The sequence below is a fragment of the Dromiciops gliroides genome, chromosome 5 (genome assembly GCF_019393635.1).
Source record: "Dromiciops gliroides isolate mDroGli1 chromosome 5, mDroGli1.pri, whole genome shotgun sequence".
In the NCBI taxonomy this organism is placed as follows: Eukaryota; Metazoa; Chordata; class Mammalia; order Microbiotheria; family Microbiotheriidae; genus Dromiciops; species Dromiciops gliroides.
This window is the reverse complement of record NC_057865.1, coordinates 38,215,516-38,238,581: the sequence shown is the minus strand read 5'-3', so window position 1 is coordinate 38,238,581 and position 23,066 is coordinate 38,215,516. Positions and strand designations below refer to the sequence as shown.

Genomic DNA, 23,066 nt, shown 5'->3' with positions numbered 1-23,066 from the left:
TGCCTGAGGCCTCTAACTATGAGAAGCAGCAGGAGACGATACACAGCGCTGGACTCAGGGTTCAATTCCCAGCTCTGCTCTTTGGGCCTCAGATTCCCCTACTGTAAAACGAGGGTTCTGGACTAATGACCTCTGAGGACCCTCTTGGTTCTGTATCAGTGACCCTGTGCAGCTCTCTGTCCTGGGGCCTGGCACATAGTAGGTACTTGATAAATGCTTGTTGACCAAGTGACTGGATCACTATGTCAGAGAAGGCTTTCGCTGGGCAAGCAATGCCTGGCTCATCCATGCCGATCTAGGGATGACTTGGCTAATTTCCTCGGTCCCCAGCTAGCTCCCCACACAAGGGGAGGAGAGCCCTTCTCTCCAGCCATTCCCTTCATTTGGGTGTCTCCCGTTGGCTCTCACACCTCCCATTTCCCAATCACCTTTTCCCTTCTGGCCTACATCTTTCAGCAAATGTTGAGAAAGAAGATTGTTTTATCCAAAGAACCCAACCCTGCAGTCTGTAGGGACAGGAAGGAGGGGGAGGAAGGAAGGAAGGAAGGAAGGAAGGACATTTCTAGGCCAATTAAAAACAATTGGAACCAGAACTCATTTCTGAAATCTGGCTCCAAAAAAACTGAGAAGACAACTGTGTTACGGGGCTACACCACTCACAGGTGTCTCCGGTGGGTCAACAAGTGGTAGGGCTGCTAACCGGATGTTCAGTAGCAACTCAGCATCTGGATGCAAGCCACGAATGAATGAATGAATGAATGAATTAGTGAGTGAACGAATGAAGTACCTACTGTGTGCTGAGCACTGTGCTACACATTAGGAAGACAAATGGAAAACAGAGGCAGCCCTAGAGAATCCTTACTTTGTTCTCCTGTTACCCCATCTTACCCCAAGCACTTTGCCTTTCTTTGTATCCTCAGTAATCAGCATAGGGTCTGCTACTTATTATGTTTAATGTTTGTTGACTGACTGACTGATAAGATTCTCTGTCTTCTCAAAGTATCTTACAAATCAGTCCTTTGACTTCTTTGGTCCTCAGGGATCATTGGCCTAACATTAACCATGGAAAATCCAAAGTGCCTGGAAGAAAGAACTTGAATAATGTGGGTGAGAACAGCTAGCATTGTGAAAAGGATGCTGCATTTTGGAGTTGGAGGACCTGGGTTCAGATCCCAACTCTGCCCCTTATTAGCTTTGGAAGCAGCTGGTGGTATGATGGAATACTGGGCCTAGAATCAGGAAGACCTGAATTCAAATCCAGCCTCACACACTTACTAGTTGTGTGACCCTGAGCAAATCACTTAATCTGTGTGCCTCAGTTTCCTCAACTGTAAAATGCACTGGAGAAGGAAATGGCCAGAGAAAACCCTAAATGGGGTCACAAAGAGTCAGACACAACTGAAATGACTGAACACCACCACCACAGTCACAAAAAGTGGGGGGTATTAATGCCAGGTACCTCACAGAGCTGCTGTGAGGATCAAATGAGATATTTGTAAAGCCCTTTGTAAAACCTTTAAGTCCTGTATAAATGCTGGCTATCATTACTACTACTTTACCTCCCTAAGTCTCCATCTCCTCACCTGTAAAGTGAGGCTGGATGATCTCTGGGAGGTCCCTGTCACAGCCTGGTGCTCTCCAGCCAACCTGGCCTTCTTGCTGTTCTTCGAACCCAGCACTCCCACCTCCAAGCCTTTGCACTGGCTGTGCCCCCACCTGGAATGCCCTCCCTCCTCCCCTCTGCTTCTCAGATGCTCTACAGCCTCCCCTTCTAATACTCTGCCCTACCCGACTCCCCCCACTTATGCATGTACTTGTAGACATAGCAGTCAGCAGGCAGAGTGAAAGCTCCTTGCGGGCAGCTTTCATTTTTTGTCTTTGTATGTCCAGCCATTAGTGGCTGTTGTTGGTTGGCTGACTGACCAATCCTATGATAAATAAGCTCCACTTCTGAAAAATAAAATAAAATAAAATCTAATAGCATAAAAAAAAGAACAGATTATAGAACATATCAAAAATAAATAAGCTCCACTTCTGCAGCTGCCCAGTAACCACAACGTGATGATGACCTGTGGGAGGTTGTGGGCCTGGGATGGAGCGGTGCCACCTGCAATGCCAGAGGGAGTACATAGGTGCGCTGCAGGACTGAACATTTGTGGACGGACTTCGAGTTGGCAAAGCCAAGTGTCTCAACTGAGCCTCACACCACCCCCAGGAGACAGGCATGACAGGTGCTATACCTACTTTACAGATGAGGGAGCAGGAGCGGTCACACAACTAGCTGGGAAATGTCTGAGGATTAGAATCCAGGGGACCTTCACTGCTGGTGTAGCCCTGTCTCCAGTCACAATGCCTCCCTATGACCAAGATCCCTTTCCCCCATGGAAAAAAAGCCACTGCCCACCACCGATCCCCAAGAGATGCAGATTTCCTGGAGTTAAAAGACTCCCATCCAGCAGCACTTATCACAGCAAAGCGGGGAGGGGGGCAGGCCGGCCCAGGAGGGCTCCCCTGCCTTTGAAGGACACACAGTCTGGAAGTCTGCTGTCACAGGGACGTCACTGCACAATCCCCACCAGCTGGCAGCCGACACCCACCCATCCCTTTGTCAGACCCTTCCACACACCATGACCCGAGCAAGGTCCATGGCAAAGATCTACAACAGAGACGTGCCTCGCATGGAATCACAGATTTGGGGATGACTAATGGACTGGCTTCCACCACTGGACTCTGCTCAGGTCTAAGCAGGGCATCAGCTGGGAAACAGATGGCACGTGGGGGTGGAGGGAGCAGTTTGGAATCATTTGGAAGCAAATGGACCCAGTGCCCATCAAGCCCCCTTGATGGCTGTTGGATCCCTAGCTTTGCTTGTTCTATACTTCCCAGATGCTCGGGAAACCTCCCCTTTGGGAATCGGCTAAACCAGAAGGGAGAACAGGGCTCCTCCTGGCCTGGGGTTAGCCATGGTGTCACTGGCCAGATATGTCCCTGGCAGCTGTGGGAGCTACCACCAAGGATACCATTCCTGGGGTGGGGGAAGCTGAAGACTGGGGTCATGCCCACCCATCACCCCCATGCAAATAGTAACAGCTAGCACACATACCGCACCTTAAGGTTGGCAAAGCCTCCTCCTTACAGGATGCCTCATTTGGTCCTGTGAGGGAGGCGGCAATCGAGATGCCCATTTTACAGACAACTGACGGCCCAGCACTCTATGTAATGAGCCACCAACGAAGCCTACATTTAACAAAAATGGATGGGCTCATATTGAGGGCAATAAATAAAATCCACATGAGTCTGATTCCTAAACTTATATAGAGATGTCTATTTCTTACACATGCTTATGGCAGCCTCCTTTCCAGGGGCCTACCAGAGCAGCTCACGAGGAAACGGGACAACTGTGGAGATTTGTCTCTGATGATCTTGTCCTTGCTTCTCCATTCACATTGGTCCCACAGTAGCATCCAAGGCAGCTGGCCGGGGGTGGGGGGTGGGGGGGGTGGGTCTGGAGTGAGGAAGACCTGGGTTCAAATCCTGCCTCGGAAACTTACTAGCTATATGACCCTGAGCAAGTCACTTAACCTCTGTCTGCCTCAGTTTCCTCATATGTAAAAGAGGAGTAATACTCCCAGGGTGGTTGTGAGGATCAAATGAGATAATAATTGTGAAGCCCTTAGTACAAATCCGTAGTAAATGCTAAATACATATTAGCTGCTGCTGCTGTTACTACTATTATTTTATAGGATAGACATTGTAGTTGGCCAATGGGACAGAGTGATATGGAAGAACAGATAGAGTCAGGAGGAGCTGGGTTCAAATCTTGATCTGCCACTTACTACCACTTGTGTGACTTTAGATAAGTCAACTGAACTCTCGAGCCCTCTGTTCCTCATCTTTAACTCTGATCTTATGAGCTGTAAACGTGTGCTCCTATGCCACAGATGTTGGGGAAGAGTTTGACTCAACTAAATGTGGAGGAGGAATAGACCAAATAAACAGCACCTGCTGCCCTCCTCCCGGGCTGTATTCTATCTAAGCACCGCCCCCTCCAAAAAAAGATCTATAAAAAGCAAGAGCAGTTCCAGCTCAACCCTGGGAATGCCAGTTCTGAGGGGCCACTCCTGGCTGGCCTTGGGCCCATCCTGGGAATCCACACATGCTCTACCAAGTCTCCATCTAACAAACCCCCTGTAACAAGGCAGGGTGACCTCTCTTGAGTACAGATGAGACCTCCCATCACCACACCCCCCTCCACCACCAGGGTCTGGCAGTGAATCAGATGGGCGTCAGGCAAGGGAGGGGAGGAAGGGAAAATGTCTTTCCCCAAGCCCTTTGAGCATGAATTTAGTTGCTACAGAGACGACAGATGCTTGGTACAAACTAGAGATGCTGCCCCTGTGACAACATTCCCTTGAGGGAATGTGGATCAAGCCAGCAGCAACCTCTGAGCCCCCATCAGAGGCACTCAGGCGAGGTCAGTGAGACAAAAGGAAAGGAGGAAAGGGAGAGAAAGCATGAAAGAAGCAAAGCCTCACGGCTCCTACCCGCTGGGTGGCGTGATTGAGCATTTCTTGCCAGGCAGAGTCAAACTGCCGCTTGTCGTCCTCCAGCAGCCTCTGTTCAGCCAGGGAGATGGTCTCCTTGGCGGCTCGGAGAACCTCGGTCGCCCTCTGGAAGTCTTGAGTTGCCTTCTGAGCTTCGAGCTGGGCCTGGAAGAGAGAGACACCACCAGACTGAGGCAAAGGCAGACACAGGGAGGGCCCCACGTTCGTGATCTAGGGGGGATGGTGGGCTCATCACCTGAAGCACACTCCAGTTAATTCAAAATGAGTGATGAACGTCTAGATAAGCACACAGGACCCCTGAGGAGCAAGTCAGCAACAGACACTTACTGGGTGCAAGGTTACTGGGGGAGAGACAAAGTTCAGGTAAGAACTCAGTCCCTGCCCTCACAGAGCTTACAGTCTAAAAGGGGGTGGAACACATGATATGTGATAGGCTCATAGGATCATGACTGTGAAGCCAGAAGAGACCTGGGAGGTATCTAAGTCCAACCCCTTTGTTTTACAGTCGAGAGAAACAAGGAATAGGAAAGAGCCCCAAGGTCACAGAGATGATGAACATCGGAGGCGATATCTGAACCCAGGGCCTCTCACTGACCAGAGACACCGCACTGACCACTGGGCACATTACTGTGCCTATTTCTGCTTCATGTGACTCCTGGAAAACCTTGTATTTCTTCAGCCACAATGTGACTAATACCACCCTCACCCTTTGTAACACTGGCCAAAAGACTGCCATCAGTTAGGAAATCCCTGATCTAGCTGGGTCAGTGACCCGAGGCCGAACACGGCGGCAAGTCTAAGGGCAACACAAATAATCCGAACACAGCAAAAAGAGACATGGAACAGCTGACTATGTGCGGCCGATTCCTTGGGGTCTAAAGGTCAGTAAGGCCTGAGGGCTCATGCTGCTGCTGGGCCTCTACATCGAGGGTGTGGGGCTTTAGAGGCTCACAGGAAAACAGAATTAAGAGACAGAAGAAGCCTGGGAGGTCATCTGACCCAACCTCTCACTTATGAGGAAAGCGAAGCCCCAAAAGTGAATCGTCCAAGGTCGCCTGTGCAGTGAGACGAAGAACAGGGAGGTGAGCTCATGTCCAGTGATTCCAAATGCAGGGCGCCACAGGCTCATTCCACTGGCTACTCCCTCCAGGGCCAACACTCTGCTGGACTGAAGTGAGGACTTCTGGGCAGCAGGTGCAGCACTCCTAGCTAAGCCACATTATAGCTTAAGGCAACCCCGGGGAGGAGCAGGGCGTTGACACTTCCCAGAAGAGCAGTTATAGACCTCTATATGGTGTGACACGAGGGAGTGTTTACACCCCGCTATTTACTTGTTGAGTTCCAATAGGAGCCAGAAGCCAGAATGGGCCTTAAGGCACCATCATTTTACAGAAGAGGAAACTGAGGCCCAGTGAAACTAAGTGACTTACCCAAGGTCACACAGATGAATCCAGGTCCCAGGACCAACAGTTCTCAAAGTGTGGTCCAGAGATTCCCACCAGTCTCCAAGACCCTTTTCAGGGATTCCTGGGGTCAAAACTATTTTCCCAACAATACTAATGTATTTTAATTTCTCATGAATTAAATATCAATCATTAAAGCCCACATGAACAAAAATTCTCGGGGGAAGAGGACCCTCAATAATTGTTTAGTGTGTAAAAGGGTCCCAAGACCAAAGATGTTGAGAGCCACTACATTATACGATGCTGCCTCCTCAGATAGTTAACTGGGATTGTCAAACATCTACAGAGGACTTCATTTCTCAGCCTCAGGGAATGTGACAGGGTAGTATTTTAGTTGGGGGTGGGGAGGGGTAGGCAGGAGCCTATGACTCAGAGAAGAGATGAAGAAACATCCTACAGGACACACCCATTCTCATATGACTTGGGGGAAGTCCTAGAAACTACTCTGAAGGAGACTGCAGGGATTTCAAGAGGAAAGAAAAATGGACAAATCGGCTCTCTCGCTCTGGTCCTCCAGCTTCCTCAATTTCGGGAGAGAGAGAGAGAGAGAGAGAGAGTGTGAGTGTGTGTGTGTGTGTGTGTGTGTGTGTGTGTGTGTGTGTGTGTGTGTGTGTGTGTGTGTGTGTGTGAGAGAGAGAGAGAGAGAGAGAGAGAGAGAGAGAGAGAGAGAGAGAGGTCAGTAAAGGTTTTGTGGGTGAAAGAATCAAGGAAGGAGAGGGAAAAGCTGGGAACCAGGTCCAGCAACAAGGGAACTGCCCATTGCAGAACCCTGGTCTGCCCACACAACCACATCCAAGAAACTTCAGCCCAAGGGGCACTGACTCACTGTGGTCAAATGGGCCTCCATGAATGCTACATCCTGCACTCAGTTGAGGCCATTCACTACGTGACCTTGAGAAAGCAGGGCAGGGACTGACTCTGACCACGTCCAATTCCACAGCAGTCAAGAGCGGGGTTCACTGGTCCCTTTGGTGCATTTCCAAGCCACAGGAGGTCCTTGAGGACCTTGATGGATGGCCCTCCCCCTCAGTGCCACATTAACGGAGAACTCTTATGAACAGTTCTTTCTGTACCAGATAGCGACAAACTGGCCCACAGATGCTATCCTGGAAAGAGAGAGGCACATTTGTGTCTGCTCCTTCCAAACTTGGACACACATTTTTTAATCACATTAGCGTTTGTTTCAAACCATCTCCAGAAGGTAACATAAATGTTAACAGTTGGATCTGTGACTCTTGACATTTTCCAGGAAGAAAGGGTTATTTTGGGGTGGGTTTTTTTTGGGGGGGGCTTGTAACAGTGTGTATGTGTGAGACTGTATTTGTGTGTGTGTGTGTGTGTGTGTGTGTGTGTGTGTGTGAGAGAGAGAAAGAGAGAGAGAATGAAAATGTTTTTAACTTCTGAAACACCTGAGTGTTTGCTTTTTTCCACCTCGCTCCAGGCCCCTCTGCTTCTAACATGACACCCCCCCCAGGAAGAGGATGATTCTCCAGGCCACAACGACACCCTCCCAAAGGCTGCTGTACAAAGTCTCCACTGTACCCCACACCTTAAAAAAAAGAATAGGGTGTCCCTCGTGAGCTCAAGAGACGAGAATAAGAGAGGAAAGAAAAAAAAAGGAAGTCCTCCCCACCTTGAAACCCCCTCCTCCTTCCCCACCTCAATCCATGCTCTCTGTTGCTACTGGATCCCCCTTTCTTTTACAAGGACCCAGCTCTAATCCTTCACTGAAGTCCACGTTTTAAAACTTGGAATTCAGGTCCCCCTGCCTTCCCTACCCCTCTGCTGCTCAATCATCGATAAGCCCCCAAGAGGTGCCAGGCACCGGACTGTGCACTGGGCCAGCAGAGACCACTCTCCCCCATGTTTTCCCCCATTCTGGCCTTTGGTTTTTGCTTCTTCCTATGCCTAGAGAGTCCCTTCCCACCTGCAAAGATTTTATCTGTTCTTTAAAGGTCAAAGTCATTCCACAAACATTCAGGAAGTGTGTGTGTGGGGGGGGGGACAGGAACTGTGCTAGGCAAAGAAAAAACCAAAAAGCAGCCCAGCCCTTAAGAAGCCCATGACTGCTTCCTCCCCATCTCTAGACCTCTGATCTTGTGGGTCTAGAACCAGAATTCAAACCCCAGGCCTGCCACTTACTCCCTATGTGGCCACAGACTAGGCACTTGAACCCTTCTGGGCCTCGGTTTTTCTTCATCTGTAGACTAAGGGAGCCAAGGCTAGGGCATAAAGATCATAGATTTAGAGCTGGACAGGACCTTTGAGGTCACCAAATCCAACCCCCTCATTTTACATATGAAGAAACTGAGGGAGAGGGAGGTTCCGGTGACTTTCCCATGGTCACATAGCTAGTGGGCATCAGAATCAGGATTTGAACCCAAGACCAGCATGCTTGACAATATGGCAAGCTGTCTATCCAAGGTCCAGCTTGATACCGATCGGTTTGATGTGACCCTGTGGCTTTCAGCTCATTCTCAGCCTCGGGGCAGCTTCTCCTCCAGATCCTTAGCACTCCCAACTTCCAAGGCAGAGTCTGTGGCAAGGCCCCTTGGGAGAAGTACCCTGCACAGGTGAAAGCCACGGGCAAGTTCACCACTGAAACAGCAAGATAAACAATCTCCTACTATTGTCGTCATTCAGTAGTTTCTGACTCTTTCTGACCCCGTTTGGGGTTTTCTTGGCAAAGATACCAGACTGGTTTTGCTATCTCCTCCAGTTCATTTTACAAATGAGAAAACAGAGGCAAACAGGGTGAAGTGACTTGCCCAGGGTCACCTAGCAGGTAAGTGTCTAAGGATGGGTTTGGATTCAGGAAGACGAGTCCCCCTGATTCCAAGCCCAGTGCTCCTTCCTACAATCTCCTGGGGGGTTCCTTTAAACAGCCTTGCAGTCCATTGCTTCTCTGTAGAAAATAGTTCATTAAAATTATGTATGGAGAGAAACAGGGAAGAAGATGGGGTACAGGGTAGGAGTTTCCCCACCAAGTTGGATGGTATCACCCACAAACACAAGAGAACATGAGTGAAGCACCATGCTAGAAATTAGCGGTGATGTGAAAAGACGCCGTCTCTGGCCTCATGGAGCTTAAAGTCTAGTTGGAGGGCTTAGCTGTATTTCTGTTGACTATAGCAAATGTTTAATAAATATTTATGGACAACGCAGTGTCAGGTGCCAGAGACATAAAGGACAGAAACATGATCCTTGCCCTCGCCAGCAAGAAGCCAGTCAGACAACGTCCCATGGCCAGGGGAGAGAGGAGGGGGAGCAGCTGGAAGGGGGAAGGAGACACACCCCTCCCCCAGGTACCGAGGTTTGTACTGTAGCCAAGGCAGGTAGGCCTCGTATAGAAGGTCACAGGCTGTAGGGATCCTGCAGGGGGAGGCTTGGGATGGGGAACACAGGCCAAGGACGCGTCTTCATGCAGGAGAACAGGAACAGCGAGCTAAGCTGGACTCGAGAGCATGTGAGGGGGAATCCCTGGAATAAATCCAGAAAAGTTAGCTGGGGTCTCAAACCCAAGATGGCGACTCCAAAGGCAGCAACGTTCCCACCGCACCGGGCGGTGCTCTTCATATACAGGTATTACCACCCTCCCTCTCGGTCGTCAGCTCCCAGAGCACAGGAACTTTATCGTCTCATGTTGTTGTTTGGCCTTCTTTCTCTAAGAGAACCATGACTTTGAGGTGATGTCATGACTTGCACTGAATTGTATTTAAGTGAGGGACGGCTTTCTTGTTCTCTCCTCCAGAGCCATCTGGGTCCAGTGGCAAGATATACATCAGGATGACTGGAGATGACCCCGGATGTTTAAGGCAATTGGGGTTAAGGGACTTGCCCAGGGTCACACAGTTATTAAGTGTTTGAGGTGAGATTTGAACTCCTCCCAACTTCAGGGCCAATGCTCTACCCACTGCACCACCTGCCTGCCCCATAATCTAAGGACAGAGCCCTGGACATATCTGCCGGCTCTAAGATGGTCGCCAATTTATCTGTATCTTGTTTGTACACCGTTGTTTGTATGTAGTCTTCCCCCTTAGACTGTCAGCCCTTTGAGGGCAAGGGACCATTTTTGCCGTTCTTTGACTCTCCAGCACTTAGCCTGGTTTCTGGCACACAGTAAGTGACTAATAAATGCTCGCACTCCACCCTCCTCTGAGCTCCTTGCTATATCAGTCCTGCTGCTTCACAAGGCAGAATCTGGGCCCTGGTACCAGTAAGTGTAACCAGCTCCCCATCACCAGACCTCCCTCTCACCAAACAGCATGAGACTGGCTCTTCCTTTGGCTCCTACGACATCCAGAAAGGTTAGCACCCCGCCGCCTCCTCCTTCCTTTGCTTCACTGGGACCAGAACAGCAACAGAATTCCAAACAGATGGCTGATTCAGCAGAGCCAGGACAATCCCTCAAGGTTAATTCACAGCTAACATGTCTTGACAGCTAATTCAGGAGCCCCTTGACCCCACTCCCTGGTGGGCATGAAGGACCCATGGGACAATGGGTAGGGAAAATGCATTCAATAATAGCACACCTGAGGAAAACATGCGGCCACCCCACCGCCCTCCTACTCAATCAATTTCCTTCTCTTGTTCATGACAAAATTGCGGCTTGGTGGAAGGACAGAGTGCTGGACTTGGAGCTCAAAGCCCCTTCCTGGCACTGGGGGTAGGAACCTCTTATAAAATCAGAGGGTTGGACCAGGTGACGGGACAGAGCACTGGCTCTCACTACACTTGTCACCTGACATCCCCGGGCCTTAGTTCCCTCATCTGCAAAATGAGGAGGCACTAGAGAGCTTTCTAAGGCTAACTCGGATCTTATGGGGGGGAAAGAAATGTATAGCAGCATTCTCTCATTCAGCAGTGACCACTATAAAATGGCACCCCACAAGTCAGTTGGGGGGGAAAGCGTTTTGTTCTGGCAAAACCTTCCTCCCGGCCGGTTTCTCTTGTACCCCAATAAACCTGTTCTCTTATTCCTGATTAGGTCTTGTGCGAGAGTGTAATTCTTTACAGAGGAATCCTAAGGACCCACGTGCTTTCTCCTATCGGTTTCCCCTTATCAGTTTCCCTCCCCGACACCCTCCCCTTCCCCTGCTCCTAAATAAACTATCACCTTATTCTAACTAAGTTTTGTGTGCAAGAGGGTGTAATTCTTTAAAGAGGAATTCCCAAGAACCCCATCCCCTAACCCAACCCCTACCCCATTTCCCCCCATTACACCAGGTTTTCTAATCCCAATTTCTTATCCCACTACACCAAACTGTACCGTGGGGCTTGTATTTTATTAAATAAAACTTGTCTGTCAAGCTGCTGCTCTTCTAGAGAAAGAGAAAAATATTTGCCTTCCTATTAAAAAAACCCAACAAGAACCCAAGGAGAATTATTGATAACAAGGACAGGTCTCCAGGCTAAAAAGCTTCCCTAGGGCAGGACTTTGGAACTGTTTACATATGCAAAGAATCACAAGATCTAAAGCAGAAAGGAACCTCAAAGGTCACTGAGTTGACCTCCTGGTTTTATGTATGAAAAAAAGAGGTCCCGAGGGGGAAGAACCAATGGCACAAAGGTGGGACCTGAACCAAGGGCCTCCACCTCCGAATCCACCTCTCTTGGGGCAGCTAGGTGGCACAGTGGAAAGAGCACCGGCCCTGGATTCAGGAGTACTTGAGTTCAAATCCGGTCTCAGACACTTAACACTTACTAGCTGTGTGACCCTGGGCAAGTCACTTAACCCCAATTGCCTCACTAAAAAACACACACAAATCCACCTCTTTCTACCGCACTGGACAACAGAGTGATGCTGCAGCACATGTGAATCACTAAATATGTGACCCAGGTGAAAAAAAAAAAATCAAACCAACTGTCCCTTGACCCTAACAGAGACAAAGAAGAAAGAGTGATTTTCCAAAGAGAATCAGATTTAATATTCCATCATACGTTAGGAACAGTGGAGTGGATAAAACACTGGATTTGCCAAGAGAAGACCCAATTTCAAGGCACAATTTGCCCATTTACATGGATGACGAGCCATTTCTCCCAAGGGGTCTCAATCTCCTCCTTAACTGGATGCCATGATCTCCTCTGTCCCTTCCAACTCGAGATTCTATGACCCATTCAGACAACAAGTAACATTTTAAAAATAAGACAATTGGTAATTTAGTAGTAGAAATTCACTAAGTGCCAACTATGGGAGCTGTACTCCAAATAGACACTGGGGGAAAGCCAAACATAAGAGTACAGCATGGCCTGTCTTTGCTAGATTTTTCCTTTTTCCCTTTTTTTTTTTTGGTGAGGCAATTGGGGTTAAGTGACTTGCCTAGGGTCACACAGCTAGTAAGTGATAAGTGTCTGAGGCCAGATATGAACTCAGGTCCTCCTGAATCCAGGGCTGGTGCTCTATCTACTGTGCCACCTAGCTGCCCCTGAACACATTTTAAAGTTTATTCTGCATTAATTAATATTTAATCAATGTTATTTAATTAATATTAATGATATTTTCTTCACTGCTTTCTCAAGTCTAAACAGTTAAAACAACAAACCAAGTCCTCATTTATAGCATTTGCCAATTTCTGAGCATGCTCACTCTGAAAATTTAACCATCATCTCTCTCAACCATGGTGAGCAGGCTCTAGCACACCCTTGGAAGAGACAGAAGCCACCTCACTTGGGTTTGGAAAAGATGGAAGAATTGGCTAGATTTTTCTGAATGTGCTGGAGATGAGGACAGATCCACTCTGGTTTGCAAAATCTCAGCTTCCTGGGTCTTTCACACAGGACTTCCCTTTCTTGCCACAAAGCCTCCAAATTAGTGCCTCTTCCTCCTCCTACAAGCTCATCCTCTTCCTTGGTGGCCCCACTAGACCCTTCTCTTTTGCCTGATGTGGGAATCTGCCTTGAAATCTTCTCCTTTTTACCACCAAGGCCTCTCTATCCTCCCTCAGGAGATACTTTCTGGCCACAAATCAATCCATCAACAAGCAGTTATTAACCACCTAGTTTGTGTTGACCATGGTGTTAGGACTGGAGAGACAAAGTCAAAATCAATTTAGTCTTTGCCTTCAACAAGCCTTCAAGGGAGACATGTACATTAAAAAGTATGGGGGGCGGGGGAGCAGCTAGGTGGCACAGTGGATAGAGCACCAGTCCTGGAGTCAGGAGGACCTGAATTCAAATCCAGCCTCAGACACTTAACACTTACTAGCTGTGTGACCCTGGGCAAGTCACTTAACCCTAATTGCCTCACCCCCCAAAAAAAGTATGGGGACTATAATTCAATAGGATAAGGAGTTCCCAGATGAGAGAACTACCTCTGCTGATGCCTTCCATGACTTAGAGGTTACCCAGTAGACCAAGAAATGGCTTGTTGAAGAGGCAGGATTTAAACCTCGGTCCTCCTGGCTCCGAGGCTGGTGTTCCATCTAATACGCTACACAGACTCTCAGGTACATAGATCTACAGGTAAAAGACAATCAAGGAACACATGTACTCCCAAACCTCCATCGTCCTCATTGTTCAGGGAAAGCTTCTCTTGTGGCAACATTTCCCTGAATCTTAGTCATTTATGGTTTTCTTCTACACTAACCCGAACCAGTCAGTGTTCATCTGCTGCCTCCGTGCCAACCTCCTACTCTTTCTCCTGGGAAACACCAGCTCCCCAGGTCTTGCAGGCATGGTGGTATCAGAGAATGTGGGAGCTGAAAGGGACCTTTCCAGTCATTTCCTTCCTCGGGAGGGGAAATCAAGGTTCAGAGCAGGAAATGATTTGTGCTTCCCAGTGGTGCCCCATTACCTCTAGGTTATAAAGCACAATGTCCTTGGGAACCAGGCAAACTGGTTTTAACCTGCCCTTGCAGCCTTATTTCACATGACTCCCTTCAATACAGGCTACAGTGCAGCCTGGCTTCCCTTTCCAAATATTTACAAGCCATTCCCTTAGCAATTTGTTCTAGAATTTTCACCTAAATTCAACATCAAGTCCTCATGAGCAAATACCTCCCCCTTCTTCCATGTTTATGCAAATCAAGACATTTTCCTGACACTCGTCCCCCAAGAGTTTTGCGTGACTCCTAATAAATTGGAATCAACAGGACCCGAGTTCAAATCTTGACTCAGATCCTTTGTGATCCTAGGCAAGTCTCACAACTTCTAAGCGCTCCCTGTGTCCATTTCCTCACCTGTAAAAGAGGGTAATAGCACCTACTTCAGGGGCAGCTAGGTGGTACAGTGGATAAAGCACCAGCCCTGTATTCAGGAGGATCTGAGCTCAAATCTGACCTCAGATACTTGACACTAGCTGTGTGAGCCTGGGCAAGTCACTTAACCCTCATTGCCCCGCAAAAAACAAACAAACAAATAGCACCTACATTCAGTTTGAGGGAGTTCATGATTGAAGCAGGCTCATGGCAGAGGACTTGAGGAAGAACCTGACAAGGCTGGAAGTCTAGGCTAGATAGGCCTTTTCTTAACTTTCTGAACTCCATGTGAATACATGGTATGCTTTAATAAATACTTAATGCCCAAAGACTGGTGCTAAAGCTTCTAATTTAAGGCGACCACACAATTTAGATTTTAAACATCACAGGTTTGTTATGATCAAAAGATATTATGGGGGCAGCTAGGTGGCGCAGTGGATAGAGCACCGGCCCTGGAGTCAGGAGTACCTGAGTTCAAATCCGGCCTCAGACACTTAACACTGACTAGCTGTGTGACCCTGGGCAAGTCACTTAACCCCAATTGCCTCAGTAAAAAAAAAAAAAAGATATTATGATATGTGTGAAGGACTCTGCAAACCCCAATGCACTATATGAATGTTTGTTGTTATTATTATTAATCATTCCCACAAAATCTCATTAATAAAACAGGCATCTGGGTTTTTCGCCTTCTTCGTACCTTTGTCCCAGTTTCTCCATACGTCTTCTAAAAGGCAAAGCCTACATCTTAGCACTACCCTCCTGCCACTGATGAATGACTAGTCAGCATTCTGTAAATTGATCAATTCACAAAACTACTCAACTATTTCCTGAGGGAGAGCCACATACACACAACATTCCTTCAAAGCCAATTTAGGCTGTTAAGAAATTAAACAAGTGTTCTACAAGGGCACCCAATGTCGTTCAGAAATGAATGCATCAAGTCGGGCATGCCAAACCCTAGTGAAGTTCTCTGCCATCAAGACGGCATCAAGGAAGCCAACAGAGACGGCAGGTGGTGACTCTACAACACACACGTCAAGTTCGACCCTCCCTGGTCTGGGACGTATCGTCCTTCCAGTGTGCCAACTCACCTTGGCCTCTCTCATTTCCATTTAGGGATTGCTTTGTAACAGGATGAAGTAAATTGGTTTAAAGCCATTAACCGTCCTTCCATCTCAGTGACAGGGCAGTCATAAAATACAGCAGAGAAGGGCACTTTGTCAGTCCTTAGCTCCCCAGCCTGGTGTGTGGGGGGGTGTGGTGAGGGGGAGTAGTACACCAGGAAGTTCCTCACACACTTTGTTGTATAGGCTTGGACACTTGCCTGCTATCCCACTCATACATCTGCTTGGCTTTACTTGGGAGAAAAAGAGACAGAGACAGAGGAAGTAAGGAGGAGGCACAGAGACAGAAAGACGGAGGATCTGAAGGAGGGGGTGAGAGAGGGATGACTTAGGAGACAGTGGACCTTAATGGGGTCAACCCAAATAACTCAGTTGAACTACATATAGATATGACAAGAGGAAGGAGGAAGGGACAAGCTGAAATACCCCAAATGACAACTGGCTATTTTTTATTCCTTTTTCATTTCATCTTCTGCTCTTCCACCATCACCTCCGCTCCCAGATGAGGAAGCAGTTCACAAGGGGCAGTCCTTGGTGTCAATGGGACACTATGGAACTTTTGATGACTGCTAAAAGGGAAGCCTGAGGCCAGGTGACCGGCATATGCCTGGGATCCAGGCACCACAACATTTCAGAGTGGGAAGGGAGGGCCTGATCTAACCTATACCTGGGCAAGAAAGAGTTTCCTCTGGGGGACCCCCGCCAAGCGGTCCTCAGGCCTATGTTGAAGAAATTGAGTGGGAGGAAGCTCACCACTTCCCAAGGCGGTCCATTCCCCCTTTTGAAGAGCTCTAATTATTAGGAAAGGTTTCCCTGTCTTGGACCTACCTACATATGCCTCAGTGTCACTTCTACCCACTACTCCTGGTTCTGCTCTCTGAGGCCAAACCAAACATCAGATTCATTTCTTTGTGATAATTATGTCCCCCAAGTCTTCACAGCCCCAGTTCCTCCAACTGACCCTCCTACAGCATAGACTCAGGGCCCTTCAGTGACCAGGTTGTCCTGCTCTGGAAGGTCCCCAAGCATATTAATGACCTTCCTAAGATGGCAGCAAACACCATTCTCTAGATGGTAAAAGACAGATGAGGAGAACATTACCTCCTTATTCCTCATGCCTCTCTTAACGCTGTGTTTTTTGGCTACCAAATCCCGCTGCTGACTCGCTGAGCTGGTCCTCCACTAAAGCCACTGGCTTATTTACAATCCATTTGCTGTCTAACCATACTTCCCCCACCTTAAACTTGTTTTTTGGTTTTGGTTTTGGCTTTGCGGGGCAATGAGGGTTAAGTGACTTGCCCAGGGTCACACAGCTAGTGTCAAGTGTCTGAGGCAGGATTTGAACTCAGGTCCTCCTGAATCCAGGGCTGGTGCTTTATCCACTGCGTCACCTAGCTGTCCCTGACCTTATACTTGTGAAGTCAGTACTAAGTGTGAGGCTTTGCATCTTTCTCTCAATTTCATCTCACTGGATCCAGCCCAATGTCCCAGCCTGCCAACTACTTACCAAACCCCAACTCTGTCATCCACTGTGATGGGGATAACTACTCCCTAGACTTTGTATGTCAAGTCAGTGAGCAAGCAGCTACCATGTGCCAGTCCCTGGTCATCCGAATATCTACTATGTTCACCAAATCACCAAACACGTTCACAAAAATGTCAGCATGGGACCAAGCGTGAATCCTTGGGGCACTCCAGTGCTGACCTCCTCCTGAGCTGACTTAGAATCATTAATGACTTGTCTTTCAACCTGCTCCAATCCGTCTGACTGTACTACCATCCAGCCCACACCTCCCCACCTTTTCTGTAAAGCAGAGCATGAATGCCGTACTGAAATCTGAGTTAAACCATCTCAACAGCATTTCTCTAACCTCCCAGTTGAGTAAACCATGTCAAAAAAGGAAATAAAGCCGGTCTGATCTGACCTGTTCCTGATGAAGCCTTACTGGCTCTTTGTAATGACGGCCTTCTTTTCCAGATCAATCAACAAGGATTCATTAAGTGCCTGTGTGCCAGACACTGTGCTAGGGCTGAATGGTAACAAATCCATCTCTTTAATAATACCTTCTAAAACGCCCTGTAATTATCAGAACCAAGCTCAGCCTTGAAGAAGAAAGGAGGAAATGCACCTTCCTCCTTCCACTGTCAGACTCATTTGACGCACTCCTTAGTTGATTCCTAAGATCTTTGAGGGCAAGAGCTGGCTTTTGTCTCTTTCTGTATCCCAGGCACTTAGCATAGTGTCTGACACATAGTAGGTGCTTAATAAATGTTTACTGAATTGAGCCTCTTTACCCCCATCTCTTTTTCATAAAGGAAAGGCTCTCTGGTATGGGGTTGGTAGTGGGGGGGAGTATTTGGAAATGCAGGTGATATAAGAACAAATTACATTGGGGGCAGCTAGGTGGCACAGTGGATAAAGCACTGGGGCCCTGGATTCAGGAGGACCTGAGTTCAAATCTGGACCTCAGACACTTGACACTTACTAGCTGTGTGACCTTGGGCAAGTCACTTAACACTCACTACCCCTCAAAAAAAAAAGGAACAAATGATATCAATAAAACATTTTTAAGATGCATATATTATAAAAAAGATATATGCATGGATTTTCCTGGTGATAAAGGTCAGGTTCACTGCCCTATCGATAGTTTTCAGGTTCTATCCTCTTCTCTATTTTGAAAATGGGAACAACATTTGCCCTTCCCCTGCTCTCTCCCTAGAGCCAAAATCTGCTGAATATCCCCAACAGCGGCTTAGGAATCACAAGCATTAATTACTCCTCTGAGCACCCCATCTGTGTCAGGTGACTAACCTCATCAAGGTCAACTAGGCGTGCCCTCGCTTCTCTCCTAACTTATCCTGGGCATCAGCTCCCAGTTAGTCATTTCTGTCCTGTCATTTCCAGACAGTGTCATTCTCCTCAGCCAAGAAAACAGAAGCAAAAATGCAGATCCGGCAGCCACACCTTCTCCCAGGCATCAGCGACCCTTGTCTCCTTCACCCCGAGCAGTGTGTGAGCCTTCTCTTTCCCCCAACAGAGCAAAAATCAGAAGGTTTGTCCTTAGCTTTCCTCACTAACCTCAGGTCATCCTGAGTTCTGGTCATCCTGGTGCTGTTCTTACAGTACTTAGGGCTACTCTTTCATACTTGTCTCCTATTAGACTGGAAGCTCCCTGAGATCAGGAGCATTTCATTCTTTGTATTTGTATCCCCAGTGTCTGGAACACAGTAGGTACTTGATATATGCTTGCTGATTGATTGATCCTCTGGAACCTGCCCTTGTTTCCATCACCTTCTGTACATTTTTTTAAAATTACAGTAACTGATTGATAATAATGATGATGATTGATCAATAAACATTTATTAAGTTCCTACTATGTGCCAGGCACTCTGCTAAGTACTAGTGATACCTAGCATTTATATAGCCCTTTAAGCTTTGTGAAACATTTTATATAGATGATCTCATTTGAGCCTTGCAACAAACTTGCGAAAGGTAGGTGCTGTTCTTAGCCTCATTTTCCCCTCTTTTGTAAAACGGGATAAGAGAGTGACTTTGCCCAGGGCCATACAGCTAATGAGTGTATGAAGTAGGATTAGAATTCAGGTCTTCCTGTTCCAAGTCCAGGAATCTACACCACCTGAGTGTCTTGGGTACCCATATACGTCTCTTCAAACAATAGCCCTTTTTTCCTTCTCATTGGAATTCTTTGTGAGTTCAGAATTCCATTCCTGGGAGCTTCCACTTCCTCCTGGAGAATTTTAGCTCGAGAGAGTCTCTCATTCCTCTGAATATGTCACATTCTGCCCACTTTTACCCTCCTTCTCTATGACAAACTCTAAGAGGGAGCAACCACTGCCCCCCTCAAAATATTCATCATTCCCACCCCCAGCAACCAATTCCTCCCTATTGGAGAGAATCAGATCCAGAATAGAATCCTACACCCTGACCCATCCTTTGGATCCTCAACATTTTTCAAGATAAAATTATCATTTAGGCTAGTTCAGAAATTACTAGCTGCCTTACTTTTTAGCAAAGGGAGAATTTATAATGAATAAACATATTAATTTAATTAAGATTAAATGAGTTAAACATATCCATATAGTCAGTCTCCCATCACTAATTGTATGTGGCCTCTCTGCCAGCTTTACAATCTAATTCCCAAATTTCCACCTTATTTCCTCTTTCTGACCAAGGGTCTGTAATATGCTCCCATGACAAAATAATTTCTCATTCAGCCTCCACTGATCTTCACCTAAATAACTTCCACCATGTTTCTTTTTCTTTTTTTTTTTTTAAGTGAGGCAATTAGGGTTAAGTGACTTGCCCAGGGTCACACAGCTAGTAAGTGTTAAGTGTCTGAGGCCAGATTTGAACTCAGGTACTCCTGACTCCAGGGCCAGTGCTCTATCCACTGTGCCACCTAGCTGCCCCCCACCATGTTTCTTTTCTTCTATAATACCTGTTCCGGGATTTCCACAAATGAATGTATATTCATAATATATAGCACTAGCTCTTTTTTCCCAACCCCTAGTCCCCCAATTTTATACCCATCCAGAGCCATATAGGTCAGGAACTGTCTTTTGCCTCTCTTTGTACCCCACCCACCCAGTACCTGACATATAGTAGATGCTTTAAAAAGTTTCATTGGGGCAGCTAGATGGCGAAGTGGATAGAGCACCGGCCCTGGAGTCGGGAAGACCTGAGTTCAAATCCAGCCTCAGACACTTAACACTTACTGGCTGTGTGACCCTGGACAAGTCACTTAACCCCAATTGCCTCACCAAAAAAAAAGTTTCATTGATTAATTCCACTGAGTCTCACTCATAACTCTAAGGTTGAATTTGCCTCCTTGATTATTGCCCATAGTCTGTGCATTTATCCATAGCCATTTGAGGTTGTGGGCTTTACTAAGCACTTTTAAGATTTTCTCTCTTGAGAACTTCTGGGTTTGTCAATTGGTACTGTTCATGCGATGGAACTATTCTCTATAGTATATAACTGATGGATACAGGAAGCAGTTTTCTCCCTTCTTCCTCCTTTGTGTCTGTAGTTCTTTTGATTAGATTTGCAAGACTCCAGACAAATACATCCTCACTAGCCCTCATTGAGTACCCTCCATCACTGGCAAAGAGCTAATTTTATTAGTTTATTTTAGGCCGCCGACAGATCTCCAAATCCCATTCTTGGACACCAAGTAAATATGGATGGAGTATAACCAGTTCCTGCCCAAAACGGATGGCCTATAATACAGATACTTCTAGATCACTCCTCCTCCCAACTCAAGCATTTACTGTTGTAATGAGGGGCTGACCAATGAGATCCCAGTTCTTTTTTTTTTTTTTTTTAGTGAGGCAATTGGGGTTAAGTGACTTGCCCAGGATCACACAGCTAGTAAGTGTTAAGTGTCTGAGGTCAAATTTGAACTCAGGTACTCCTGACTCCAGGGCCGGTACTCTATCCACTGCGCCACCTAGCTGCCCCAAGATCCCAGTTCTTAGAGCATATGAGACAGTCTCTACCTGCTTCCAACTTGTGCTAGACAAGTCTGCCCCTGGAAGCAGATCATGACATCTAATGGAGGGGGGTCCTGTCCTCATTTCAGAGGATTTTCAGGTATTCTCTGTTTCCTGTTCACTAACTATAAAGTGAGAAAAGCCTCTGAATTGGGGGCTGTATGTGCCCGGAAAAGTCTACAAGGGACAGACTTGATCCCTCTCTTTCCTGGTTGTGCCCGAGGCAAGAACTTCTATAAGCCTCAGGGTGGGGAGAAGAGTAGCACCAGCAACCTCTTCATGGAACCCTGACTGAGCACGGCACCCTTGCTTCTTCTCCCCATCTCTTGGCTAAATGAATACTGAGATAGAAACAACCGACTTTAAGTTTGCACTCACTCTTCCCAAGGACTAAGGTGGTTCAGAGGAATGTGTTTATACTTCTGTTCTTGCTCTATCTTCTCAGTAAGTATCCCTTTTACAAAAGGTAATTGATATCAATTAATCATTGGTATTGAGGATATATCAGCTAGATGACACTAAAGAGATAACTAGTTCATTGATAATGTGAAGAATTCGCTGGCTGGGGGCTTGAGATGATAGTGTCAGAATATTCACTGCTCCTCATAGGAACCCTAGAATTCTGAGGGGAGATGGTATAGCAGTTTTGCTCTAGGAACCTGACCAACCAGGAAACGTGGGCTAAGGAAGGTGATCTCAGAGCCCCTATGTGCTACAGAATCCATACTCCTCACTGGGAATAGACAGCCAACCCCTTAATGAGATGTTTATGTGAAATATAAAATATAAAACTATAAATACAAGATAATCTAACCATCATTGCTTATTGCTGTGGATTGTCTTATGTTTCATATGCATACGTGTACACACACACACACACACACACACACACACACATATATATATATTCATTTTTTGTTTTTCCTGTCATTCAGTTTGCATATGGCCATTTAAATTTTCATGTGCATTTGTCTAGTCTTTGTCATCATGTCAAAAAGTGTCATGTAGACCAGGACTGAAACTTAACCATCTTAGATTATCTCACTATCTTCATGCCACACCTCCTCAGTCACCCTGTCCTTCTATCTCTTTCCCTGGGACACAATAACAAAATTAATATTACCATTGTTTACTATATACCAATCAGCTGTCCTGTAAATCAACTTGCCATCTCTGAAACTCACATGATCAAAACTCCCTTCCCTGGTAAAGGTCCTCACCCGCAAATATATGTGCCTTCCCCCATTAGATTCTAAACTCTTTGAGCACAGAGACTGTCTCTCTCTCCCTCTCCTTCTCTGTCTCTCTGTCTATCTCTCTTTCTCCTCTGTATCTACCTCTCTCCCCCTCCCCCTCTCGCCCTCACCCCCTTTCCCTCTCTCCCCGCCTCTCTCTCTATATATACACACATATCTATATGATTGTGTGTGAATATCATATATAGATGGGTAGGTATAACCAGCACTTGCCTTAGTGCCAGTACATGGCAAAAGCTTAATAAAAGTTTCTTCATTCATTCATCTGTATTTTCCACATTGCCCTGCACATAGTAGAGATTATAGTATGTCAAAGTAGAAACTGGACTTAAAGTCAAGAAAATCTGAGTTCAGATCCCACCTCTGACACTTATTAGATAGGTGATTATCAGCAAGTCGCTTCAGTTCTGAGCCTCAGTTTCCTCATGCATAAAATGGGGGTAACACTATAGCACACTTCCCTCAATCAAAGGAGAGAAAATCTGTAATGTGAAGATTAAAGGAAGCAACACAGGTTAAGCGCTTCACAAACCTAAAAATGCCATATAAATGTCGGCTGTTATTTTTAGCAGGCATCATTCAATATATATTTGTTGATTTATTAACTTTCACTTGGAAAGAGGAGCTATTCCAGGCACCAGTCAGAAATAGTTCTTGCTTCCCCCTTCTATCACTTACTCTGATTCCCTGTCCCCAACTTCATTTTCCCAAGCCCGGCCTTCTGTGACATTTGACGCCTTCTGTTCACAGTGAAATGGGGACCTACTTCATTGGACAGCCAAATCTTCCCCCCCAAAGCTGTCTCCTGTCACTGCCACAATGACCTACAGTAACCTAACATATTTATAAAGGTCATCTTTCATTCTCTCTCTCCCTCCTGCTCATACTCACATATACACACACACAATTCAGTGCCAAGCAGCATTAATGGAAATGAGTCCTCAGTAAA

General features: G+C 46.7%; 1 protein-coding gene across 2 annotated transcripts in view; it reads right to left on the bottom strand.

The window, feature by feature from the left end:
• The window catches only part of SH3BP5 (SH3 domain binding protein 5), an 89,560-nt gene that overhangs the window by 18,196 nt on the left and 48,298 nt on the right, over positions 1-23,066 (bottom strand). For both annotated transcript variants that reach the window (XM_043966836.1, XM_043966837.1), the window contains exon 4: positions 4,545-4,709. In XM_043966836.1, coding sequence (XP_043822771.1) covers positions 4,545-4,709 — 165 coding nt within the window. The remainder of the gene's footprint in view (positions 1-4,544; positions 4,710-23,066) is intronic.